Source organism: Physcomitrium patens, chromosome 6 (assembly GCF_059467195.1).
Source record: "Physcomitrium patens ecotype Gransden chromosome 6, ASM5946719v1, whole genome shotgun sequence".
Taxonomy (NCBI): Eukaryota; Viridiplantae; Streptophyta; class Bryopsida; order Funariales; family Funariaceae; genus Physcomitrium; species Physcomitrium patens.
In genome coordinates this window covers 1636005-1662168 of record NC_143415.1, presented here as the reverse complement: position 1 = coordinate 1662168, position 26164 = coordinate 1636005, and the positions used below count along the sequence as shown (strand labels likewise).

The following is a 26164-nucleotide window of genomic DNA, read 5'->3' as shown; positions in this document are numbered from 1 at the left end:
ATGATCTTTGTTGGTACATCAATATTTTTCCTTTCTTTGACACGATTAAGGATACAAAGGTGACACAGACATGACTCATGAGTAGAGATTCCAGATGTTTGCTTATGTGGGATTTATTTTTGGGATTTGATTTTAGAAACGGTGAAAACTTTCCGTCCTAAGAGGATTCACACTTAGGATTTAGGCCACCGGTAGCATTCAATCAGTACCTCAAACAGGGCGATGGCAGGCCCAGCTGCAGCAACAGCTCGATGCTCGATGGTTTGAATTAGGAAAAAAGCTTATCGCATCGTGTGTTGTCTCAGTCAACCGCTTCTTCCGATGCCAGAGAACATGTCTTACATCTCTGGGCACATGTTCAGCTGAGGTTCTATCTGTTGTTTGTGTAAGTTTGCACCTTTTGAGGAATTCTTCTCTAATAGTCCTTTCGATACTTCCGAGTTTTGTGCAGAAAATTTCGTATGCAGCCCTGGGCCATTCACTTTCACAAGCCACTTATCCTTTTGCTGTCGTCTCGCAGACGCTCTAACTTAAGCTTTCTGTCGAGTTCGTATTAGTTGCGGTTGATTTTTTCGCAGGAACTGGGTTTGTTGCTGGGTGTGCGGTGCTAGTCCCTGGAGTGATCACTCGAAGAGTTTCACATCGAACGAGTGTCTGTAGTTCGTATATCAACGGGTACCAGCCACTCGTTCATTGTGAAACTCATCTACTGGATGCATTAAACTCAACAACATCGCACAAGAAGGAAGCAGGGCTTTGACTTGGTGTTTGTGTGTGTGTGTATCTTTTTAATCTATTCAAGAGTTTGCAGGCCACTTGCACAGGTCCTATTCACTTTGAGGTGGCATCTCGACTGAGACACTAGTTTCCCTCCGTATCTACTGCACGAGTAGTTTGATAGTGTAAACTTTTGTAGGGTTCGCAGGTTTGGATTGATGTGTTACAAATGGTGAAGTCGGTCCTATTGTAGCCTTTTGGTTCTGGACAACTCGTATGTTTTTTTGGATCTCACTATGACACTCAGGCTCATGTATGAAGCGCGAGGTGCTTGTAGGAAGTCTTGGACTTGCAGACAGGATGCAAGGTTTGGGCGGCGCATTTCATCATTCGAGAAGGTGTGGGCAACTTGGCGGTGCTCGACACAGTTCTAAGGTTGAGTAGCGTGAACGTCAAAAACGCGTGCCTGAATCGAGTGTCATACGACACCTGTGTATGCAGTTTGATCCCTTCCTGGAAGTTGATCTGATTTACGACTTCTGTGGGTTGAGTCCTTCGAGGTTTCTCTATTTCAGTTCTCGCACCAGTGTTTTCATTCATCCCAAGGAATTTTTTCTCTTCCTACACATAGTTTCTCTTCTTTGTTTTCATCTCGTTTTCTCTTTTTACTGTTCTTTATTTTCCTCCTTTAAAGGTTCTCACTCGACTCTGCTCTGTGGGTCTCTTGGGTCACATTGGAATGAAGGTTGCATAATAACAATTTGCGCTTCCTGCTGGGTCATGTAGCTGTAATTCTTTCTCCTACCAATTACTTGCCGTGACACTGGTTGGGGCTGTGCTCCCGGCACATTCCCCTGGTTAATTTCGGTGAGCGCGAATTCCCTGCAGAATCGTTGATCGCCTTGCATTGCTCTTGCCAGGGAGCATTTCCCAATTCTCCTTGTGCAGCGTCTGATTGTTGCTTTCATTCCTTGTTTCGGCTCTACTCGGTGCTGTCTATCGTCTCAGCTGTGCGATCAAGATGGCACCGTTATCCTGGTTCGTGGTCGGTCAGTTGGTTCTATTAGTGCTGGTTCTCGCAGTTCTTTGCGTGCGTTTCTTCTTCTTCCCGAGGTCAGCGGTGTTGCCCTTCCCTTCTAACCCTAGGTTCTCTTGTTTGAAAGGGCTTTGCGATTATGTTAACTTTGTAGGTTTCGCGTGTTTGTGTTTGATTGGGTGTTTGTTTCTAGTAGAATTCCTTGTTCCAGTCCGGTGGGTTGTAGTTCATTTTCACGTATGATACATCTTTAAGAAGGCTGACGTTTTGGGCTTTCCGGTCAGTTTCGTAAGGGGTATGGCTAACCTCTTTGCTGCTAATTTTGCGTCTCTGCAAGGCTCGTTAGTTAGAATTCAAGTGCCGCGCTGTTGTTAGGGTTGAGCTGGTCCAGAGTGCCAACTTGTTACGTTTCATTACGTGTTGGCATTCTGCGTTAAATAGCTTCGGCATTTACTCCAAGGGTCACCTGCAAAGGGCTGTGAAATCTAGATAGTCGGGGTCGTTGATAGGAACCTCAAAAGTGCCTTTTTTTTTTTTTTGTTTTTTTTTTGTTTTAAATGTTTAAAATTCTTGCTTTAATATTCATGTGATAACAACAAATTTTCTCATTTTAGGGCCACTCTGCCGTCGAAGTAACTTTACATTTTTCAAAGTTTCCTTTCACACCAATAGAAACTAAGATAGTGGTGTAATTTCCACTTGATTGCAAGAATCTTTCATATTTTCTGATATGCTTGGTTCAGTCTGATTTTTCTTCATTGCATTTTTTACTCCTTTTCATTAATTGCATGATGGGGTATAGAGTTCAAGGATACAAATTGATTCATCTCAATTGTATGAGATCAAAATGAGTCTCGCTCTCCATAAGAACCGATAGGCGGATTGACTCTAGTTTCAATGTTTGTTTACACTGGCAGGCCTAAAAGGGATGGCCTCGAGCAGTTTGGTGCTGCCTTTTCGCAGTCTGGACATTCAATTCCAAAGACGCTCGGTAAGATATGGGATCCTATTGACGACTTTGAACCGGATATCCCTCCACGAGGTACGTTCAAGAACGACATAAATATCGCGGTTTTTTAAACTGAATTTCGTGCTGTTTTTTTTGAATTTGTAGCTTCACACAAGTTTATTCAAGGAAATCTGAAGCACGTAAGTTGCTTGGTTGTTTATAAATTTGATTGTCTCCGTATTAGTGGACTGGGTTCGCTGTCCTGCAGTGGTGTGGAGGTTCTTGCTTCCCGTTATTAGAGGCACTAACTAACTTCATGTGGGACGACTGTTGAATATATGCCTCGGTATTGGATAACGTGTTCCATCCACTTGTAGGATGCAATGCTGAGGTAGCTGTTGGTACATTGGAGGGATATGAAAGTTGTTCTCTTAGGTACTAACTACATTCGTGATTCTGCATGCAGATCAAGTTCCAGAACCTCTGCCTCCGTTGCTTGCTGTTGAGAATGTAGCTCGCGTGGATCGGAATGCAGAAGTCGGCCTTCCTCAACAGATTGAGAGGGAGCACGAGGCAAACACAGTTGCTCGCCTTGAGATGTCTAGCGCTAGCCTTCCCCAACAGATTGAGAGCCAGGAAGTGGAGGCAAGCACAAGTGACATGCCCAGCGCTAGCCTTCTCCAACAGATTGAGAGCCAGGAGGAGCAAGCAAACACAAGCACACGACCTGAGACGCCTGGCGCTAGCCTTCCCCAACAGATTGAGAGCCAGGAGGAGGAAGCAAGCACAGGCTCACGACCTGAGATGCTTAGCACTAGTCATTCCCAAAAGATTGAGAGCCAGGAGCGGGCAATCACAAGTTCACGACCTGAGATGCCTAGCACTAGCCTTTCCCAAAAGATTGAAAGCCAGGAGCAGGCAAGCACAAGTTCACGACCTGAGATGTCTAGCACTAGCCTTTCCCAAAAGATTGAGAGCCAGGAGGTAAGTCCAGTTGATTCTACACCGTATGTGCCTCAATTCGATGCGCTGGGTACTACAGGTGAAGGTTGTGTGATCTTTGGACCTGGCCTGGCACAACACGTGCCTGCGAATCGGTTGAAATAACTGTAAAATGAAGCCATCGAAACTGTTATGAAAAGTTCCTAAATTGCTTTCATCTGTGTTACATTTGTAGCGTCACTTTGGATTTTTATATCGTCTTGTGAAGGTTCCGGTGCTGAGATGGGACAGCTGTTTTAAACGTCAAATATAGGAAGAACACGTTGGTAATCGTAGCAGTGTTTTGCAGCGCAGTGATGATATGAGGTCGGAGGATATAGATAAGCAAGTTGACTGAAGTAAGCACAAAGTCTTGTAAGATTGTAATTAGATCCTTAATTCAAGATATTGTTCAGGGTCGACTTGTTCTTTTTGTAAGCTTCGACATGTGTGGAATTGACTTCAAGAGTTATCTTATCAGTATTTTTAGTGTTGGCATGTGTTAGCTGCTCAATGATTTTTGTTAAATTCACGAAGATGTGAGCAGAAATTGGTGAAAATCAAAGCCAACTGTACTCTTTGTTTACTTCTTGAATGGCAAAGACATAGGATGAAGGAGAATACAGTTCCTAAAGAATGTCATTTTATGCCTAGCAAAATGTCCTGCATACAACATAATGAAGACTTTGCTAATGATGTCTCGCCAAAGAATTTGGTAGGATATGTAGGGTGCATGGACCTGTACACATCAGATTAAAATAATACATGGATTAGGATGCACCTTCAATAGAGTTGCATTTCAAGTATGTTGTGCTAAAGAATTGAAAAAACGAAAAGATCCAGCTATGATGGATACAGTTTCGAATTGACATGTTTGAATTGATAGATATAGTTAGAAAAGAATTCAAGTAAAGAAAAAAGAAAAGATTTGTTATGGCCTTTGCATTGGAGAGTTATTTAGGAAAAACTTAGAATCTGATCATGCTTTCTAAACAATATTGCACAAAGAAACATGATAAGATATTTATGGATAGTGAAAACTCACAAAATCAATCAATTATTGTCAATATTTATGTAATACAATGAGCATTGATGCAAAGAAGCCCAAAGACTTAAATTTTTGTCATTTTGATTATTGAGATGTTATTGTGCAATTGCAATAAAGAATAGACCCTGAGTTGATGGGAAGTCTACTTCTCATCCATTGCATAACAAAGTTGTAAAAGATTTGTACCCTAATATCAACAGAAGAAAGATGGTACACAACCAGCAAAACAAAGGCATGTAGATTTACTGCAAAGAATTGTAACAAAGTTTTGTGTGCACATGAATGTGGCTTTTAAAATGTGGACATTGATATGGTATATTTTCTTTATTGATTTTTCAAATCAAAAAATAGAAATTCTATGGAAGTTAATTAAATTTTAACATGATTTGGTATGATTTGGTATGATTTGGTAGGATTTAAGTGTAAAGTAAACTAAAGAAATATATAAAAGAAAACCAAAATTAAAAAGAACTAAACTAAGACAACTAATAATATTATACATCAAAGATTTGCAAATTTTTTTTATAAAAGTTTTTAATTACATACACAAAAAGACATTGAGTTTTTATTGTTATAAAGCAATTTAAAACATGAAATAAAAGTTTCTAAATCAATAAATATAAACTTAAATAGAATAGTGCAAATCAAAACCTCAAATCCCAATTGTATTGGAAGTGGTGCGATATGTATGAGAAGTTCAATAATTTTATTAAAAATTACACTAAATTAAAAAAATTAAAAATATGACCAACTAATAGTATTGTGGTTAATAGAAATAAAAATGTTGTACCTATATGCAATTCTTGAGAAATTGGATAACAAAAGTGAAGAATACAAGAGGAAGCAACTCTACATACATATCAAGAAAAAAAAAGCTATAGAACATAATAGAGAAATTGGTGAACAAGTGGTGCAACTTGCTTTTGAACATTATAACAAAAAAGAAATATTGGAAGGTTTTTATAACATTAAAAATGTAGATGATCAATATCCATATTGCAAAGGATTCCATTAGATAGACGAATAAATCTTGCTATTAACAAAATTAAACTTACAATTTGATACATGTAGTCTTTATAGAAAGGTTGAATTTTTGCTTCTTGAAGATCTCCTATTGTTAAGTAGATAACTTCTTGATAGACAAGATGAAAAGAACAAAGAATTTTAGAAGATTATTTCACAATATAATGGAATACACACATTTACATTGCTTGGTGTAAAAGTTGGCAATACTCTCTTGTAAGGATATATTCCATAAGGTCTTGTATACTTAGAAAGCTTTAGCATCAAATTGGTGTTCTTTTACCTAAATTTGGTATAAAAGTAAGTTATATGCAGCTTTACATTTATGATCCCAACATTACACATTAAACAATGATGGTATGTAATGCCAATTTGTCAATCTAGACAATGTAGGAGCTTCAAAAATGTTTAAAAAAATATTACATGTTTTTCATACTTTGTCAACAAGCTCATAAAATATTGTCTAAAATAAGGAAAAGAGAAGAGAATAGTGATGATGTACATGTCCATTGTTATTTTAGTAAAGATATTCACAAAAGACATCATAATCTTTCAATTTCTAATGAGGTTGTTATTGTTGTTGTTCTTGGTAATGGAACAAAGGCAAAAATGATGAGAGATATAGCTCTTTGATGGAGAAGAAGTCCATTGTGATTAATCCATGAAAGATATCCTATATACTTGTCATTCTATTATGTTTTTCATTTTTCACATGAAGAATGTGGATAGCATGTCCAAATGAAATATAATGATATATATGCCAATGAAGATGGGAATAGAAATACATAAATTATATGTACTATTAAAAAAAAGGTTCATTTATACTAACTATTTTAAAAATATAACAAGTACTTAATCATCTTACAATGTAGAAATTGCTATAAGAATTTATAGTAGGTGCTTGAGCATGAATTAAGATAAGTTATGTACAAATATATATTCCATTACGAATGGAATAAAATTCATTGAGATACTTGAGCATGAATTAAGATAAGTTATGTACAAATATATATCAAGGATTAGCAAATATTTTTGGAGATGTGAAAAACTATGAAGTTGATATGCAAAATCTAGAAGGGAAGATAATTCTTCTATCATTTCATTCTAGAAGTGAAAGAAACCTATTTAAAATATTTCAAGATTTTATGGCCATTATTTAACACTTTCAACATTGAGATATATATGAAATAATGATTGCAAATACTTGGTAGCCAGAGATTTCAAATGCGTTCTTTTTAGGGGAAAGACTCAAAGATTATTTTAATTTGGTAGTAAGAATATTTAAATTCAAGTATTGTACATTGATTGAAGATGTTTTTAAGTGTTATTTTTTGAAGTCATGTGCTAATAAAAATACATATTATTAAGTTTCAAAAGTAAGGTCTTTTGCACATATGCTTCTTGGTTTTTGTTTTATTTTATTTTACTTTATTATTAATTATTTATTATTATTTATAAAATAATAAAATAATAAAATAATAAAAGATCCAATCAATATTGGTAGAATTATTTGTACATAGTTTCTTATTTAAGAAGACAATCTGTTGTTATTTGAGACAATTAACACTTATAAGGTTTATGGTCCATATAAACCTCAAAATATACAAGTTTTATGTATAATGGATAGAATATGTGAAAAGATATATTTAAAAGAATATTAATATATATATATATAATTAATAAATAATGATGGCTATTTTTAATATTATAGAAATAACAATAAATGAGTTTTCAATATTACCAATTATTTTGTAGACAATTGAAATATTTTAGACAGTCTTGCTCTTAATAAAATGTATAATTATCATTTCAATATTGAAGATTGTGCTTCAATTTATATTTTGTAATATATTTATAAATATATTTTTATAAGATATGATTGTATAATAATACACATTAGAAATGAAGAGGATGAAATATTGATATTCTTTAAAAGCAAGATATTGATGCTCAATATATCAAAGCTTTATAGACATCATGATATTTTTTTAAAATGAAAATACATGAAGAAAGTCTAAATGTGGTTAAATTAGCATTGCATCTTCTTGAAATGCATCAAGTAGTTTTTTATCCAAATGATGATATATTTGAAGTCTTAGCTTGTAGATAGTAAGACAACTTAAATTTACAATTGTAAGATTATATTTTGTTGTTCCTACTATAGAAGAAAGATTCTATCTTTAATTTTTTTTTATAGTGGTATGTGAGTTACATTCATTTAAAGATTTGTGGACTATAAATGGAGTGATCCATCTAGCTTTCAAGAATGTATGCTTAGAAATGGGACTCTTAAAGAATGATAAAGAATAGAATCAATACTTGAAAAAAGATTCTATAATGAAAACAAGAAAGTAATTAAAAACATTGTTTGTTGTTATTCTTCTTCAATATATATATATATATATATATACATATCTAGAAGAGATATATGACAAGTTTAAAGAAAGTTTTTATAATGATGTAGATTATTGATTGACTTAAGATTATAGAATTGAGAGACCAAAAAAAAGAAAGTTATTAAATTATGGACTATTTCTTCTTAATAATATCCTTTAAGAATCAAAGAAGATACTTGTTGATTTTTTTACCAATATTGCAATAGAAAAGGAATTAGAATGAAGTTGCTACAAATTAAATGCTTATAATATATATATATATATATATATATATATATAAAAAGAGATTATTACAACCTAAAAGGAATAGTAAAAAAATATGTACCAAAATTGAATGATGAGTAGTGTACCATATATTTGAATATCCTTGCCTTGGATATATTTTAGAAAGTAATATTTTTTAGAAGGACAAGTAGAAAGTATGAAAATATTTGTTTATTCTAGAACAATTATGAAGCTCCAAAGTAATAAAAATATTTTTTTATATGTTGCTTCCTTTAAAATTGCAGGACAACTTTTATGTGATGGACAATTTGTATACTATATATTTAAATTTTTACTCAATCTCCATAAAGATTTGTTTTTGATATTGTAAAATAATCCTTTTATACAAATATGTTAAAAAAATTATTCTTATTATTTAAGATGAAGTACCAATGCAACATTACCATTATATTGAGGCAATTAATAGATTTTTTTATAACATAAATAACATTGATAAGATATTTGGCAAAATTATTATTGTCTTTGGTAGATATTTATAGTAGATTCTTCTTAATGTCATGAAAGGCTAAAGAGAGGAGATTGTTGTTGATTCTTTGCAACAATCAAAGGCTTGATTTCATATGAAAGTGTACAAGTTGACCAAAAATATGCATTTGAAAGATGAATCTAATTATAATTAATTATTTATCAAAGATCTCTTACAGATGTACATTATAAATTCATGTTACTTTTAAGAGCTTTTTGAAAGTAGAGCTAAAGATAATAATAATTGAATCTCTTTGCATGAAGATAAGTCCTAGTAATTGTAATAAAAACTATTATTTTAGTTAGTCCAATGCATTGAAATATTTGAATGGTTAAAGAATTATTGAGGAGATAGATAATTGTATAGAAAATTAAAAAATTAGAAAGTAATATGAAATTTTTGAATTGATTGATAAGATGGTTTTTGTAAGTGAAAAGAGTATCAAAGATAAATTAATGTTCTCTATTTTAGTGTAGCATTGATTGTACTAGTTTTTATAAGGATTGATACAATGTTTACAATTTATATACATAAGTAAAATTCTAATTTGTACATTAGAAATGGATCAACATTTGTAGATCCACTAAGAAACATACTAATTTTTTTAAATATATATGAAAGTAGATCTAACATCAAAGGCTTTTAATTAAAGTATCTATTTAGAATTAGATCAAGATAAGATACTTAGAAATAAATATTTTAGTATAGGTCAAATTTATTTGCATAAAATAATGATGTTAATGATTTAAAAATGCATACTATAGAAAGATTTTTTGAAGCTTCACATATTTATTTTAGTATAAATATGATAGTTATGGATGATTATATGTTCACTTTCACTAAGCACTTCTTTAAGAATGATCAAGATGCTTTATCTTAAAAATAATACAAATATAAACACCACTATAGATATAATTTATTTCAATTTTTCTTTAACTTAGGTTTTTAAGTTGTAGTAAATAAAAATTGCATTTGCCAAAAATATCAAAGAAACATAAATAGTTCTATTCTTATGTGTGTATTTACTTTTTCATTTGATAATTTATTTTTGATGGATATCTCTTTAGAAGTGGTTACTTTTTGACTTAGCAACCACAAATTAAAATTGTATAGTTTTTAGGTAAAGTTTACATGGGTTTTTGCTAGTAGATAAAGATTACACTAATATATAACCAAAGACTACTTATTTTCATTTTTTACTTTATTTTAATTTAATTTTAGAATTTATTTTTATATTTTAAAAAATAAAAATAAAATTCCATCTCTAGATTAAAAAGATTAAAAATAAAATCAAAGTGTTATACAAAAATTAGTTTAATGTAAATAATCAAAAAAATAGATGTTTTTATTCTTTAGGAAATTCATATTCAAGAAAATCTATGGGCACCACCATATAGAGCCAGTGACAATCATTGAATTTCTTGTTCCAACATTTACCAAAGTTGTTTTAATATTTGGTTCGAGTTGTTTGGAGACACCCCTAGCATGATGAAATTCCTGAAGCGTATTAAGAACACGCACAAGCAGTGGAGACAAGATTCCAAGCGAAATGGACGTGAAAAGAATGGTGGGTGTGGAGAATCCCGCCAATGTGCTTTCTTTTCATGTCTCCTGCTGATGGATCTCACTCAATCAAACTCAACGTGCCCAAGCCTGAAAGCAAAGCAACCCCCAAGCCCAAGCCCACGCCTGAAAGCAAAGCAAACCCCAAGCCCAAGCCCACGCCTGAAAGCAAAGCAAACCCCAAGCCCAAGCCTGAAAGCAAAGCAAACCCCAAGCCCAAGCCTGAAAGCAAAGCAAACCCCAAGCCCAAGCCTGAAAGCAAAGCAAACCCCAAGCCTGAAAGCAAAGCAAACCCCAAGCCTGAAAGCAAAGCAAACCCCAAGCCTGAAAGCAAAGCAAATCCCAAGCCTGAAAGCAAAGCAAACCCCAAGCCCAAGCCTGAAAGCAAAGCAAACCCCAAGCCCAAGCCTGAAAGCAAAGCAAACCCCAAGCCCAAGCCTGAAAGCAAAGCAAACCCCAAGCCCAAGCCTGAAAGCAAAGCAACCCCCAAGCCCAAGCCCAAGCCTGAAAGCAAAGCAACCCCCAAGCCCAAGCCGAAGCCTGAAAGCAAAGCAACCCCCAAGCCCAAGCCCAAGCCTGAAAGCAAAGCAACCCCCAAGCCCAAGCCAAAGCCTGAAAGCAAAGCAACCCCCAAGCCCAAGCCCAAGCCTGAAAGCAAAGCAACCCCCAAGCCCAAGCCCAAGCCTGAAAGCAAAGCAAACCCCAAGCCCAAGCCCAAGCCTGGAGCGATTTCCAATGCGGGGAGCAGGAGATCCCCTCCTCCTCCATCCTCCACGATTCTTCGTTCGCTCGTTCGACTGGAATTCAAATGTTTCATCCACGGGCGGAACCGGGTCCTTGCGACCCAGCCCGCGATACATCCCCAACGGTCAGAACTCCCGCCTTTGTGGCATCGTCGCGATCTAAGCTCTCCACAACTCTCAGATCCGGCTCTCCTCCTCACAATCCCTCCCTCGCTCTCTCCCTTCGCATTCCATGGTGGACTGTAGTAGTCGTGGCGGTAGTAGTTGGAGGCGCTGGAGCCCGCTTGCAGTGGAATTTGGTGTGCGCAATGTCTGTGCTAGAGCGCTCGGTAGGGTTGCGGAGAGTGATTTTGGAGTATCCTTTAGAACCCGTGAGCGTGTTTCGGTGAATTTGCCATCGTAGCTTACGCCTGATTTTACTGAGAGTAGTCATGACATGAATTATTCGTATTGTAGTAGGAACGCTGCCTTGAGAATTCAGAAGTTGGGAGGATATTGTAATGTAATCCGGTGCTCCACGCGTATTTTATGTGGAGCGACTTCTTTGCTCTAGGATAGTTTGGATTGTGTAGATTTGTGAAGACTAGGAATGAAGTTGCCGCGTTCAGGGACAGGTTAATTGTGGAGGTTTTCTAGTCTGACACGGAAGTTATACGAGGAATTTAAGCTCCTGAAGGTTCTGTCGTAACCTCGTAATTCTTCTTCTCTTCGACAAAGGTCTTTTGCGTTGACCTGCAGTCGGTCGCGCTTAGGGGGTTCAAATTTCCATGTATCATGCGAAATTTGCGGTGGTGAATTGGAATTTTTGGACCGTGCGGTGGGAAGCTGCAATGTGGTGGCTCTGCTTGCAACCCAGAGCCTGAACCTCTTCATTCTGATGGCCACTCGGACATGTTGTACTACGAACTCAAAAATGCATGTCAGTGTTAAATGAGGCCACGGCGGAACTGACGCACAGTGAGACTGGTCAGTGCGAAGGTAGGTAGGATGGTTGGCCCGGAAAGCGCCATGGCGAGATGTGACCCGAGCCTCGAGAAAGAGAATCTTGTTCCCCGGATTCACAAGCCTGAACCCGGATCAGGTGGAGTAGTCCTCACTCGAACCAGGGGATTAACAACTTGCGAACATAAATCCCATACCGCCTTGAAAGAGTCGTCTTTAAACAACCAGGTATCGGTGCTGTGCTCAACCTTGGAATATACGTTGCTTTCAAGGGGTTTTGTCATACATTCTGTGTTCCAGAATGTACGATGATCTGTGGTAAGGAGGATTGGAGAAGTTCTAGTAAGAGCATGTTGGACGTTCATCTCAATGTGCACACTCACTGTGATCATTATTACTGTTAAACTGAGAACAAGGAATATCGCATGAAGAGTGGCGATTCTCACTCACTTCTGCCCATCCAGCCTTTCTGTCAGTAATGTTCATTTCTGTATCCTTTCAGACCCCCGTAGCCGCGACCTTGTGCAAAGTAAAATTTGGATCTACCGAGAAGGGTGGACTGAAGAACTTCGCTGATGATTGTTATGGTGGAAAGCAATCTGGTAGGTCCCTCGAACAACTGAGGGAAAAATTAGGGCAATTGAAGAACGTTGGCGCTCAGAAGCAGACAACTCACAAAACTGTGTCGACACCGGAACATCATTCCGGCGAATTGCACTTTCGCGGTTATACACCAAATGCTTTCGAATCATCTGTTCATGTGTACAAGGATGAGGAAGTCTCAAATTCTGGAGTCACTCCAAAGGAGGTTTTGAATGCAGCAAGTCAAGGACGTAAGCGCGAGAAGAACATAAGCAGTGTATTAACGCCTGCCCTAGGGCATGTGGAGAGTTTAGCAGAGGATAACTACGATGCATGTGGTAAACAGGTTTCTCCTTCAACGCCGTTAATGTCTTCAATGGTGGAAGGTAATGGTGCCCCAGTAGACCAGTCTATGTAATCGTTCTCCTGCATTTGCAACAGTGCTCCGTGAGTCAAGAAACTAGTGTTTTCCGATTATATTGGCAGGGTAAGTGAGTACTGAGTTGTTTTTGATACATGATTTCGAGTGTAAAGAATGTGTTTTGGTTACGTTTCTCATAGTACTTCGAAGTTAACGCATGGCAAGAGCGCTTTCTTAGGGGTTTGTGAATCTAAGGGAGCATCTGCTGTTTGTTGCATTACCAATTTAGTTATCTAAAACTTCTGGAAAGTTTTTGACAGGTCGCCTTGTTCACACCAAGTCAGATAGCGGAGGGGTTATCACTGCTGACAAGGAATCTGCCATTAGCTCTCTAGCTGGAAACGAGGGGAAATGTGCTGCGGACCATAACTCGCAGAGAAAAACTTCTGTTGCTGGTGAAACTGTACGGAATGCCAGCCCTCGAGAGGAAGAAGCGGAGATCAATCACGATGGTTCTGTAGAGCGCCGAAGTGCCTTTGCAAATAAAATATTTAAGCGTGTAAAAGGCTCTAGTTACGGTAAACACTATTCTCTTGTAGGGGCGACTCACGAATGCGTGGTCCTCCTGTTGATCATTGCCTCTGCTTGTCTCTTCTGCGTCGTTTTTTGCTCCTAAGTGCTTTATTTTGACCTCAGCTTGCTTGTTGTGTAACTGCAGGTCCAGCATTGAGGGTACGCAGGGATGATCCAAGGGCTTATTCTAAAGATGACCACAGTCCTGGCTCTGAGAAATCAGCGGATAATGTTGAGATGAGCAGTCCAAAGGTGCCGCATGGATCGACAAAGACGGATCATCACAGCAATACACAACCAAGTGCACCTGCTTCATCGGCGGCTGGAACTGTTTCATCCAATAAAAGCAATACAGGGTCAAACCATAATGTAGCACTACCAACGGACGAAGACTATTTAAATGAGAACCGGAAGCGAAAAGCTGATGCTGATCCCTCTGTTATCGATTCCTCTCTAGTTCTCACCGGAGTGGCCACTGATCAACATTCGTCCGTGGTCAACGCCTTGGAAGATTACGAAAGTGTGATGAAAGGGGGTAAGACAGTCGAGCGAGAACGTGGACGGGGGAGGGGATTGACAGTGAGAGAGACGGGAGCAGAGTTCGATGCATCGGAGCAACTTGGCGAGAAGTGGTCTCAGGATGCCGCCGGGCATCCTCCTGTAGTTTCCTGCGCGAAAGCCACTACTGGTCATGACAGAGAGCCTTGGGCTTGGAAATCATCAAGGGATTTACGATCGGTGGCCCTCACATCACCTAATTCTTCTGAGCAGTTAAAGTCGGCAAAAATTATTGGAGGCCTTCCACCTCGCTGTACTCCCTCGGTAAGGGTCCACTTGCTTATTTGTAAATGAACTCCCAAGAGCAGACAATTGAATGGTCTAGTTTCTCATGGTTAATTCTTAAATCAAGTGGTATTTCCACATGATCAGTTCTGTTAACCTTCACTTGTAACTGTAGTGTTTGCGGGCCTGTGAAAATTCATTATGAGAATGAGGATTTCAAACCATTGCTTCATACACCTCTATTAGTTTATTGAATTTATTGAAAATTTTAGCGTGTGACTTTCTATCTTGTGGTTCTCAAAACACTGATGGATGTCTTCTCCAGAGTTTAGGATCGCGGGACGGAAAAATAGAAGCGAATGGTTCCCCTCTATCGAATGGTCCCAAATACCAATCTGCTGTTCTAAAGCAGGTGAACGAAGCAGTCAAAAGTGAGTTAATTAATGGACTCGTTCCTCCCTCAACCAATCATGTGAAAAGCGTTGCTTCTACCGATGACCATGTAGTTAACCATCTGTCCAACTCTTTCAGTTCCATCAGTATAGGTGAAAGGAATGCTTCTGGGTCGATTTGGAAAACTTCAACACATGCCAGAACTCCAACTCCCTCTTCTGGACACCAGATGAACTCCGTCCCTCCTGAAAGTACATCACTTACTGGAGTTAGTGGTATGACTGGGTTAACTGGATTGACATCTCAAAGTGAAGTCTCGCACAAGACTGCTGTGACGTCTTCTCATGGAGTTGAATCGCAACATAGACCTCACAGTGAACCACATGCCAAGGAGGGGGATCGCGGAACTGAGATGTCCGATCGTAAGGAGCTGTCAAAGGCAACCTCTAGATCTACAGGAACCTCTCCTGAGGTTCTGGCAAGTGATATCCTTGAAGCGCACTCATCTAAAGCTTGCGACACCCTCAAAGAAAACAAAGAAAAAAATCAGGATAATCCGCCTCACAACCAACATCCACAAAGAAAGATGCGGACGGAAACTGAGAACGAGAACTTTGTCTACGTCAACGGAACCCGGTACCAAAAATTAGGAAAAATTGGAAAAGGTGGTAGCAGTGAGGTCTTCAAAGTTATTGCTACCAATTGTTCCATATATGCTCTCAAGCGTATCAACTTGAAAGGTCGAGACTGGTCAACTGCACAAGAATTTTATCAAGAAATCAAGTACCTGAAGGCTTTACGTGGGAAACGACATATTATCCAGCTCATTGACTCTGAGGTAATTTAAGATGTAATCACACATCCATGCCGTTCTTGTGCTGATTTTATTCATACTTTCTCCCTGCTAAATCCCACTGGGGGCTAGACATGGCTTTTGGAATCTCACAGCTCGTATTCGGGTTGACCTGCAACGGAGTTCCCTGGTGCAGGTCACTAACAAGAAGGTTTTGGAGAAAAGATGGGAAGGCCGAGAGATCACAGAAGAAGCTTTTATCTATATGGTACTGGAGTACGGGGAGATAGATTTGGCTGGCATGCTTGCCTCTAAGCGTAAGGAAATGCAAATGATGAATGAATCCAAGCTTGACGAGAATTGGCTTCGCTTCTACTGGCAGGTATATTTCTCTTACTTCTTTTGAATGCATTGTTGGGCCATATCCTTAAATGGACTAGAAATTTTCGGATGTTACTCAGATGTATGTTAAAGTACTTCAAAATTAGATATCACTTCTAATGGTGAGAATTCGTCATTTTTTGCTGTTAAAAAGAATTTATCGCCGAAATCCCACTGCCTTCCTGAATCATTTTGCTTTGCATCATTAGATGACAGCTTGATACCATTGATTAAACAGATATATAATTTTTGGCTATTTATTGGAATGACAGCAAATGTTGGAGGCCGTGAGAACTATTCATGATGAGCGTATAGTCCACTCTGACTTGAAACCTGCCAATTTTATGCTAGTAAGAGGGGAATTGAAGCTCATCGATTTCGGCATTGCAAAAGCTATTCAAAACGACACCACCAACATCGTGCGGGATTCTCAGGTATGCTCTGTGTTATGCATACAGTAACATCAACGACAAGGTGCCTGCTAAATTACCGTCCCAGTTATGATAGTTGACACTTTGTTTATCTGATGTCTGCTCGATATTATGGTGCTTATTGTGAGTTGGATTATTAGGTGTACTAGGATTTGTTGGATTATCATCGTGCTAATGCAAGCTCATCGTTTGTGCAGGCCGGCACATTAAATTACATGTCTCCAGAAGCATGTCTACAGAATCAAACGGATGAAGAAGGATTAGAAATCAAGCAAGGTCGAGCATCAGATATTTGGTCCTTAGGGTGCATCCTATATCAGATGGTTTACGGGCATACCCCATTTGCCGAGCTTTCCTTCTACTCCAAAATTCAAGCCATCACGAATCCACACCACAAAATCAATTATCCAGCTGTGACAAGTCCTTGGTTGCTGGATATCATGAAAAAGTGCTTAACCTGGGATCGCGGAAAACGATTACGTATCCCAGAGCTTCTCGAGCACCCATTTTTACAGCCACATTTATCTCCATTTTGCGCTAGATGTGAGCAGTTATCCGCAAGAATGACTAGCTCAGAGAGGAAACAACTTGTTGATCAATTTCTCTCAAGTTATGAGAATTGGGGACAAAGATACGCATCCCGTAATTCTGCACCGTGTGGTCAGGGATCTCCTACTTAGAGACCCACTCCTGAATTAGGTAGGCGTAAGCAAAGACCAGCATTTTCAGTCCATACTGATTAGTTGTGGGGCCATAAGGCACGCTGGAGCAAAGGGCATCTCTGCTTATAGAATGATACAACTCTGCAGGTGACATCGAGGTCCCTGAGAATACCAGAAACGAAGAGATCGAGATAGTGGTTTTCGAGACAGGAAACAATTATTACACCAGATCTGCCGCCGTCAGATCAGAGAGTGCTGCCGCATTTCTGAAGATCAAGTTTAAGGTACAGTACTAGGCCCTTCTTAATGCTGATGTTCACCACTCCATTTTTAGATCTAGAACATACACCAGGAATGACCCTCAATGTTCCTCCCCTCTCTCACTTGTCGCATTAGATCATGCGAGCATCATGTGCTTTTTCTGGTTGATTTTAATTTCTTCTTTGCCCTACATCCCTACTGACGTACACACTATGTGTGCTGCGCAGATCACTGCGTGTTTTAGGATTTAAGCGAGACAACTTGCTAGTATCTCTTCTCTGATAAGATCTTGCATGAGTGATCGAAAAAAGTCGATAAGTACATAGTGTGCCTCAATTCTACTCCACTCCTCGTGGATCATCCGCTAACTCACTGCATCTTCCAGCAGACCATAGTACTGCGTTTGTAATTGAGTTGTTAGTGCCATCCACCTCGTATGTGGATGTAGCTGCCATTTACAGAGTACTGGTTTGATGTTCATATCTGTGCGACGTTTGGAACTATTGTTCCTCTTGATAGTTCACACTAGGCTTGATAAATTTGTGTTCATGGAAAATTTCACGACTGCTTGTGAGGTTGACAGGTTCTGTAAACGTAGACTTTAAATATCGGAATCAACCGGAGCAAAGGGTTAAGTGGCACCTCTACAGCCAATTCTTCATGAGCTCCAACGCAATTCCGGATGTTCTCTGAGAAACTAAGGACCAGCCTGAGAAATTATTTTCTTCTATGTTGAGTCATGTCAACCTCATGTAATGCAAATGGCTTGAGTATGGTATGAAAATATTGCGGCTCACTAACTTCTCACACATCCATTTGAATGATGATCCACGCAAACTCGAAGTTGTCACGACTGCGGAACCAAGAAGATGGTCAAATCTTCTTGGTTCTGCAGCAGCACTCTACCAACATCTCGCGCACCCCTGCTGCAACTTGGAAAGATGATATGGTATGAAACAATGTGCTGCCTGCCTCGTCAATTTCTATGCGCCTCATGAACCTTAATACTCCCTCGCCCTGAAGCATTTGTAGAAATTATCTCTGTGAAGAGATTTCCTTCATGTAATGTGAATGTGAAGGATGAACCTCACGTTGTTAATAGCTTAATCATCACAAGATTATGCTACCGTCAATCGCCGGATGTGTTCACGACACTGATGATAACTGATCTCACCATAAAGAAGATGCGAACTGAACCCCCACTGTTCAGATTGTTGGTTGTCGACAACTTCATGATTTTCATGAGGATCATGAAAAGATAAATTCAAATCGATAATTTGAGAGTCATTTTGCTTCGAACGCACTGATCACTCTGATATGACAGATTGTAGCTCTTTCCTTACTAGCGAAATGATCCTGCGTGAGATGAAGGACAGAAATTGTTTGTAAACTAACGTTTCGATGCTTCACGAGTGGCAGCTTCTAAGATTCAAATTCTTTCGTGTATTCAACTTGGTTGGCCCTTCTTTTTGTGCATGATTAGGGGTGTCATAGCAAGAGTAAAATTAACAGAATAAAGTTAAAAATTCAATTATATAGAAATAGAGGGATTTTTTTTAGAAGAATAATAGGAAGATAGGAAGAACTCAACCTTAGAATAATACTCATTAAGAGAACAATGATGGATTTCAAGGTTATGGATTCCATCTAAAGTTGCCTTCTAAACTTGTTTTTTTCTATTTTTATAATAAAAGTTAATTAACTAAAAGGTTTCTAATTTTTTTTATATATAAAATAATTTAAGAATCTTATAATCAATTGATATATTAAAAGTGTCAATATAATAATTATTATGTTTGATCATAACATTATGGTTTCTCTAATTATTTTGATAAGAAATTATTATAATGACTTTTATTTCTAAAAGCATATATTGATTAAAATTAATAATTTTTTGCTTTATTTTTTCTTTTCATTACGTACATCTTAAGAAATCTATTTTTTGAGCTTAAATTTTGAGGTCAAATTTCTTAAAATTAAATTTCCATTTCATTAATGATTGTTGATAATATATCTCTCTTTTAATATTAATTTTAATTACTTGAGAGTTGAATAATGTAATTCTTCTATAGATGGTGCAAATTGATTTTAATACGTATTAAATAGTAGTTAATTATTAGAAGTAGATTTACAAAAATCAATTATTTCTAAAAAAAGATATATTATTGGTAGATATAGAAAAAATACATATATTCTTCTAATGTATTGAAGTTGTTCAAGTGACATTATTTTGAGTTTATAAAAACATAGTGGAATTAATCATGGTAATCTTATTATTACAAATTATAAGGTAATAAATCTTCACTACTAAGTGTCAAGGACAAAGACTCGATGAGGAAAAATATACACCAAAAGGCTATCTCGATATAATAAGTCAAAATATAAACAAGTAGGTATATTAAAAGGAAACTGGAATGGCTATTGCCACAAGACAAGAAACTAAAGACTCTTGAACCTGGACTAGAAGCAAGAAAGGAGTTGACAAGAGTGAAGAAGCCTTCACTCTTGTCTCTATATATACTATCTAACTAGGGGCTACGTGGCGACGTTCTATAGGACCTCCAATATGTGTTGACTTTGTAGGACACATGCCTTGACTTACAAGGCAAGTTTTTCTACGTGTGGGCCACATAGTTAGCTTGATCTTTAAGCTAACAACATGTGTGGCACATGGCCAACTTGTTGACCACGTTTCTAATCCAAAAAGTCAATTAAAGACACCTATGAAGTCAAAGCAGCGTCTAGGAAGTTTCTAGGAAGCTTTTATATTAAATATTATATAATTAACTTACTTTTATCTACTTTTACTTACTTCTACCTATTTCTATATGTAATTATTAGCTTACATGATTATGGCCGTGACATTACCCCCCCTTCTAGAGACGAGTTCCACGAGGAGCGGTCATCATATGTTGAGGAAATCTACGATGCGACGAATTGTATTCGCCACATACTCTGATCTCTGTTCTCTTCGAAGATGATTAATAGGGCCTCTCAACCATCGGTAGTGTCCCATACCAGGGCGGGAAGACCACCCAGTTATTTGATCATTATTGAGGCCTTCATAACTTCCTTCGAATAGAATATTCGGAACACCATCAGGAGTTGTTCCTACCTCTAGCAAAATCACCAAACATCGGGAGTCCCTTCCCAAATCATGATACCAAACGCGTTGTATCTCACCATCTGTTCGAGGAAGAACATGTCGTTCTTGAAGTTCTTCATCTCGATTGCGTCGTCTTGAAGGTTGTGACAATCGTAATGTCTCGTTCGGCAGGTCAGCAAACGAAGGTTCTTGAGTTGAATCCACTGGTTGTTGGCTCTCCATCTAATTAGCATCACAAATGTAAAGAAGTTACAAACAAGGATAGGAAATTGAATGTTATCTTGCCTCAATCTTGTCTCTTTTATAAGAGAGATTTTCATCTTGGTTTTGATGGATGTCGTTGATGAAAAACTTTGACTTTAGCTGATGCATTTGCTAGATTCTTGGATGGCTCCCATGTGCGTTCACTAATATCATATCCGCGCCAATGAACAAGATATTCCAGCTTATTTCGGCGCCGCCTTGAGTCTAATATCTCTTCCACCTCAAATTCTTCATTATTATCTACTTCTATAGGAGGCGGTGGCATTTGTCTTCTTCCTTGTATATCCACTGTCTTATATGGTTCAAGAAAAGATACGTGGAATACAGGATGGATCTTCATTGACTCTGGTAGATGTAACCGATATGCAACTGGGTTGATCTGTTCAGAAACAGAAAAGGGGCCAAGCCTACGATAGTCCAACTTGTCACAAGGTCGAGTAGTCTTGATATTGCGACGAAGTAGCCATACCTTATCACCGACGTTGATCTGTGGTTGCTCCTTACGATATAGATCTGCGTTTATCTTTTGTCGTTCTTGAGCTTCCTTCAATTGTGTCTTCATTATTGCATGTAACTCTGACAACCGATTTGCCATATCTTCTGCTGCAGGATTATCAACTTTTGAAAAATCAAAAGTATCAAGTCGTGGATGATAGCCATAATTGGCAAAGAAAGGTGTTTGTTGCGTGGAAGAATGTACCGTATTATTATAAGCAAACTCTGCCAATGGCAGAAGGGTTGTCCAATCATCTTGTTGGTAGTTGATAGTACACCTTAAATATTGCTCCAAGACTTGGTTTACGCGCTCTGTTTGTCCATCAGTTTGAGGATGAAAAGCCGAAGATAGTTTTATGTCCACTTTTAAAATCTTGAAAAGGGTCCTCCAAAATCTTGACACAAATTGAGTTCCCCTATCCGATATGATATCTTTAGGTAATCCATGATAGCGATAGATATTATCAATGAAAAGCTTAGCTGTTTCTTCACCTGTGATAGATTTTGTACATGGCACAAAATGTGCCATCTTGGTGAAACGATCTACTATCACAAATATAGAATCATAAGATCTTGAGCTTGGAAGATCTGTGATGAAATCCATAGAAACAGAAGACCATGGTTGTTCTGGTATAGGTAATGGCTGAAGAAGTCCGTAAGGTCGATGACGAGGAATTTTTGATCTTGAACAAATATCACATGATTGTACAAAGTCTTTGACTGACTTCCACATTTGTGGCCACCAAAAATCTCTTGATATGAGTTCCAAAGTCTTATTATATCCAAAGTGCCCTGCTGCTGGAAAGTCATGACGTGCTTGAAGAACACGTAAACGTGCTTCTCCTTTGGACTGGATTTGCTTGAGAAAAGTTGAATCAACAGTCAATGTTGATTTCATTGCTCGGAGATGAAATTGCTCCGGTTTCAAGAGGACCGTTCTTTGTTGCTCAAAAGCTGCATCTCCTTCTTTTGGTGCAAAATAAGAACGTCTAGATAGGGCATCAGACAAACCTTGTTGTTTTCCTGGCCGATAAGTGATAATGAACTCGAATCTTGACAAAGACATACTCCAACGAGCTTGACGACGATTCAACACGCGTGTTGACATGAAATACTCGAGGTTCTTGTGATCTGTATATACAGTGACTGGACTAGAAGCGCCTTCTAGATAATGACGCCATTCTTGAAAGGAATCCACGATCGCAAGAAGTTCTTTATCGTGGATCTCATAATTGATCTCGGCTGCTGAGAATTTTCTTGAATGAAAAGCTATCGGATGGAGTTTGTCATCTGTTCCCATTTGTGATAAAACTGCACCCAAGGCAAAATCTGATGCATCTGTTTCCATAAAAAATGCCTTGGAAAAGTCAACACGATATAAGACTGGTGCAGAGACAAACGATGTCTTCAAGGCTTCAAATGCTGCTTCCGCTTCTTGATTCCATTAAAATTTATCTTTACTAGTCAAGCGTGTAAGTGGAGCTGCAACTCGTGAGAAATCTTTGATGAAGATCCGATAGTAACTGGCAAATCCCAAGAAACATTGAACATCTCTTACTGTCCTTGGAATCTTCCAATCCACGATTGTTTGGACTTTCTTAGAATCCATCATGAGACCATCATTTGAAATGATGTATCCTAAAAAGTCAACTTGAGTAGTGTGAAATACACACTTTTCCATCTTGGCGTACAATCCTGCATCTCTAAGTTTTTGTAATACTTGACGAACATGTATTTCATGTTCTTCGACGTTCTTGGAATAGATCAGGATATCGTCTAGATAGCAGACGACAAAATTGTCTAAGAATTCACGAAATACATCATTCATGAGATGTTGAAAAGCAGCTGGTGCATTCGTGAGTCCAAAGGGCATGACATTATATTCGAAATGTCCATACCTTGTTCGAAACGCAGTCTTCCATTCATCTCCTTCTTTGATCCGTACTAGATTATATGCTCCTCTTAGATCTATTTTTGTATAGATCTTAGCTTGATTCAACTGGTCAAGGAGTCCTGATATCAAAGGTAATGGATACCTGTTCTTGATTGTGATCTTGTTGAGTCCTCGATAATCAACACACATTCGTAAAGATCCATCTTTTTTCTTTATGAATAGAATTGGAGCTCCTGCTGGAGATTTTGAATGGCGTATGAAATTCTTCGCTAAATTCTCGTCAATATATGTCTTGAGTTCAGCCATCTCATCTTGCGATAAACTGTAAATTGGTCCAAATGGTGGCTGAGTTCCTTCCTTGAGGTCGATTGAACAATCATATGGACGATGCTCAGGAAGAATATCTGCATTCTTTTTCTCAAAAATGTCTTGATACTCCTGATATTGACTTGGAATGCCACTTGAAGTCTTTACGTTTTCAGAAATAGGTGTAGCATAAATAGCAAAAGTTGATCCTTCTTTTGCTGCGTGTATAAATGCTTTTGCCCCTATCAGTACGGGTTTTACTGTACTAGACTTATAATTTTTTACTTGGTTCGTAGAACTATTAATAACGCTTTTGGAAAAGTCAAGTTTACGTGAATTCCAATCTATTCGAGGGTTATATTTTTCTAGCCAGGATAAACCTAAAATAACTGGATTGGACGGGGATTTAATTATGTTAAAAGCTATGTAGCTATCATGACCGTCTATTGTTACTTTTATAGGATGAGTTTCATGAGTGACATCTCCAGAAGACAAGGGACGACCATCTATGACTTCTACATGTACTGGTTTAGGTTTCTGTACATAGGGTATTTTACGACTTTTAACAAATTGTTCATCTAAAAAACATGCTGAGGCTCCCGAATCTAATAAAGCAGAGGCTTTGTAATTCTTAGGTCCTAAATATAAGTCTATTATAAAACAAGGAGAGGGTTCTGAGGAGAGGATAGGACCTTCATTAGGAATTGTACAAGGTTCCAGCTGCACGGTCCCTATTGTAGCTGGACGAATCCGTTTTCCGACATGTTGTCTTCTTTGACCGTCGTATCCCTCATTTTATAGTTGCGTCGTTTCTTTGGACAATGTTGAGCAGTGTGCTTAGGTTCTCCGCAATATAAACATAATCCTTCTTGACGACGACGAATCTTTTCTTGCTCAGTTAGAGGTTTAAAACGTACCGCGTCAATTTGCATGTCTTCTACTTCCGAATGTACGTTTGGCAAAGATGTTGATGTTGCCATTGAGTAATAACGTTGAGGTTCCCGTGAATGATTCTCAGATCGAAATTCAAAAAGTCGATTATCACATTTTACCGCAAAATCGATTGCTTGACTCAAAGTTTGAGGATCAGGTAAGTTGAGCATCAATTTCTTTACTTCGTATTGCAATCCATAAAGAAATTGACTGATGAGTGCAGCATCATCCCACTTGATGTCAATTGCAAGTTGTCGAAATTGTGAAGCATATACTGTTACTGAGCGATTTCCTTGTCGCAGAATTCGGATCTTATTTGTTGCAACACGAGTTGCATCGTGTTCACCATACATAGATCGAAACTCCGCCAAAAAAGCTTCCAAATTGTCCAATATTGGATTTCGTTGTTCAAGAAAAGACGAAAACCACGATAATGCAGAACCAGAAAGTAGAGTGCCAATAAACCTGACTTGTGATCCTGGAGTTGGATAGCTTTGCGGTTGAAGTTCAATTGCCAATTGTACTTGATTGATGAACCCTCGAAACTTTGATCTCGTACCATCAAATTTCTCAGATAAGGCAATTCTTGGTTCTCTAGTGCTTATAGGGTGTTGTACAATTGGAGAAGGAACGTGATTTGTTGTAGATGTTGAAGCAGCTCCGATCATCTCTATATCTCCACTTTTTGCTATTCTTGTTCTTTCCTATGTTGGTGAATTGAGTTGATGCATCGCAAGCATTAACTCCCTCATTTGCTCTTGCATTTGTGCCATTGCACTCTTCATTTCAACAAGCTCTGCCATAATGACACTAAGAAGAAAAATTTGTTTGATATTGCTCAAGACAAAAGAAAAGAAAGACTTGATAACAAAGAAGATACTAAGAACAATATCAGTTTAGAAGTGGGTAATCCGCAAACTTCTAATACGCTTATGTCTTGTCAAGAGAAAGGGGTAATCCACTCTTACTCAAGAAAAAACAAAGCTCTGATATTGTAAGTGTACTCTTGTCAATCTGTCAAGGACAAAGACTCGATGAGGAAAAATATACACCAAAAGGCTATCTCGATATAATAAGTCAAAATATAAACAAGTAGGTATATTAAAAGGAAACTGGAATGGCTATTGCCACAAGACAAGAAACTAAAGACTCTTGAACCTGGACTAGAAGCAAGAAAGGAGTTGACAAGAGTGAAGAAGCCTTCACTCTTGTCTCTATATATACTATCTAACTAGGGGCTACGTGGCGACGTTCTATAGGACCTCCAATATGTGTTGACTTTGTAGGACACATGCCTTGACTTACAAGGCAAGTTTTTCTACGTGTGGGCCACATAGTTAGCTTGATCTTCAAGCTAACAACATGTGTGGCACATGGCCAACTTGTTGACCACGTTTCTAATCCAAAAAGTCAATTAAAGACACCTATGAAGTCAAAGCAGCGTCTAGGAAGTTTCTAGGAAGCTTCTATATTAAATATTATATAATTAACTTACTTTTATCTACTTTTACTTACTTCTACCTATTTCTATATGTAATTATTAGCTTACATGATTATGGCCGTGACACTAAGTCACTATCTAATAAATAAAAACTAAGATTCTATGCAAATAAAGTCCTTATAAGAAACCTAGCAAAAAAATTAGATTAAGAAAAATAAGAGATAGTAGAAATGATTCTTAATTTTATTAAATAATAACTTATAATGAGTAAGATTTTACAAAGATAGGATTTTTGAGTCTTAAATTTTATTTTTATTTATTTATTTATAACTTCTTTGGTAGTCTTATATTTAGTT

At 37.7% G+C, this 26164-nt stretch overlaps 2 protein-coding genes across 3 annotated transcripts; both read left to right on the top strand.

Moving 5' to 3' along the window:
• Nucleotides 1–4103, top strand: LOC141045503 (uncharacterized). The gene is made up of 5 exons (XM_073534627.1): nucleotides 1–9; nucleotides 185–385; nucleotides 1055–1152; nucleotides 2671–2795; nucleotides 3169–4103. Exons 1-5 carry the CDS (start codon nucleotides 1–3, stop codon nucleotides 3807–3809), a joined length of 1074 nt encoding a protein of 357 aa, XP_073390728.1. The 3' UTR covers nucleotides 3810–4103.
• A 7328-nt stretch (nucleotides 4104–11431) lies between these two features.
• LOC112284075 (uncharacterized) lies at nucleotides 11432–18097 on the top strand. Of its 2 annotated transcripts, none has more exons than XM_024523594.3 (9): nucleotides 11432–12377; nucleotides 12652–13117; nucleotides 13413–13670; nucleotides 13811–14487; nucleotides 14774–15679; nucleotides 15831–16016; nucleotides 16288–16449; nucleotides 16644–17392; nucleotides 17597–18097. In XM_024523594.3, exons 1-8 carry the CDS (start codon nucleotides 12195–12197, stop codon nucleotides 17124–17126), a joined length of 3321 nt encoding a protein of 1106 aa, XP_024379362.2. In that variant the 5' UTR covers nucleotides 11432–12194; the 3' UTR covers nucleotides 17127–17392; nucleotides 17597–18097. The 2 variants fall into 2 exon arrangements, with proteins under 2 accessions (XP_024379362.2, XP_090107009.1); XM_090250883.1 differs by having other exon boundaries at nucleotides 12051–12377; nucleotides 12652–13069.
• The last annotated feature ends 8067 nt before the right edge of the window (nucleotides 18098–26164 follow it).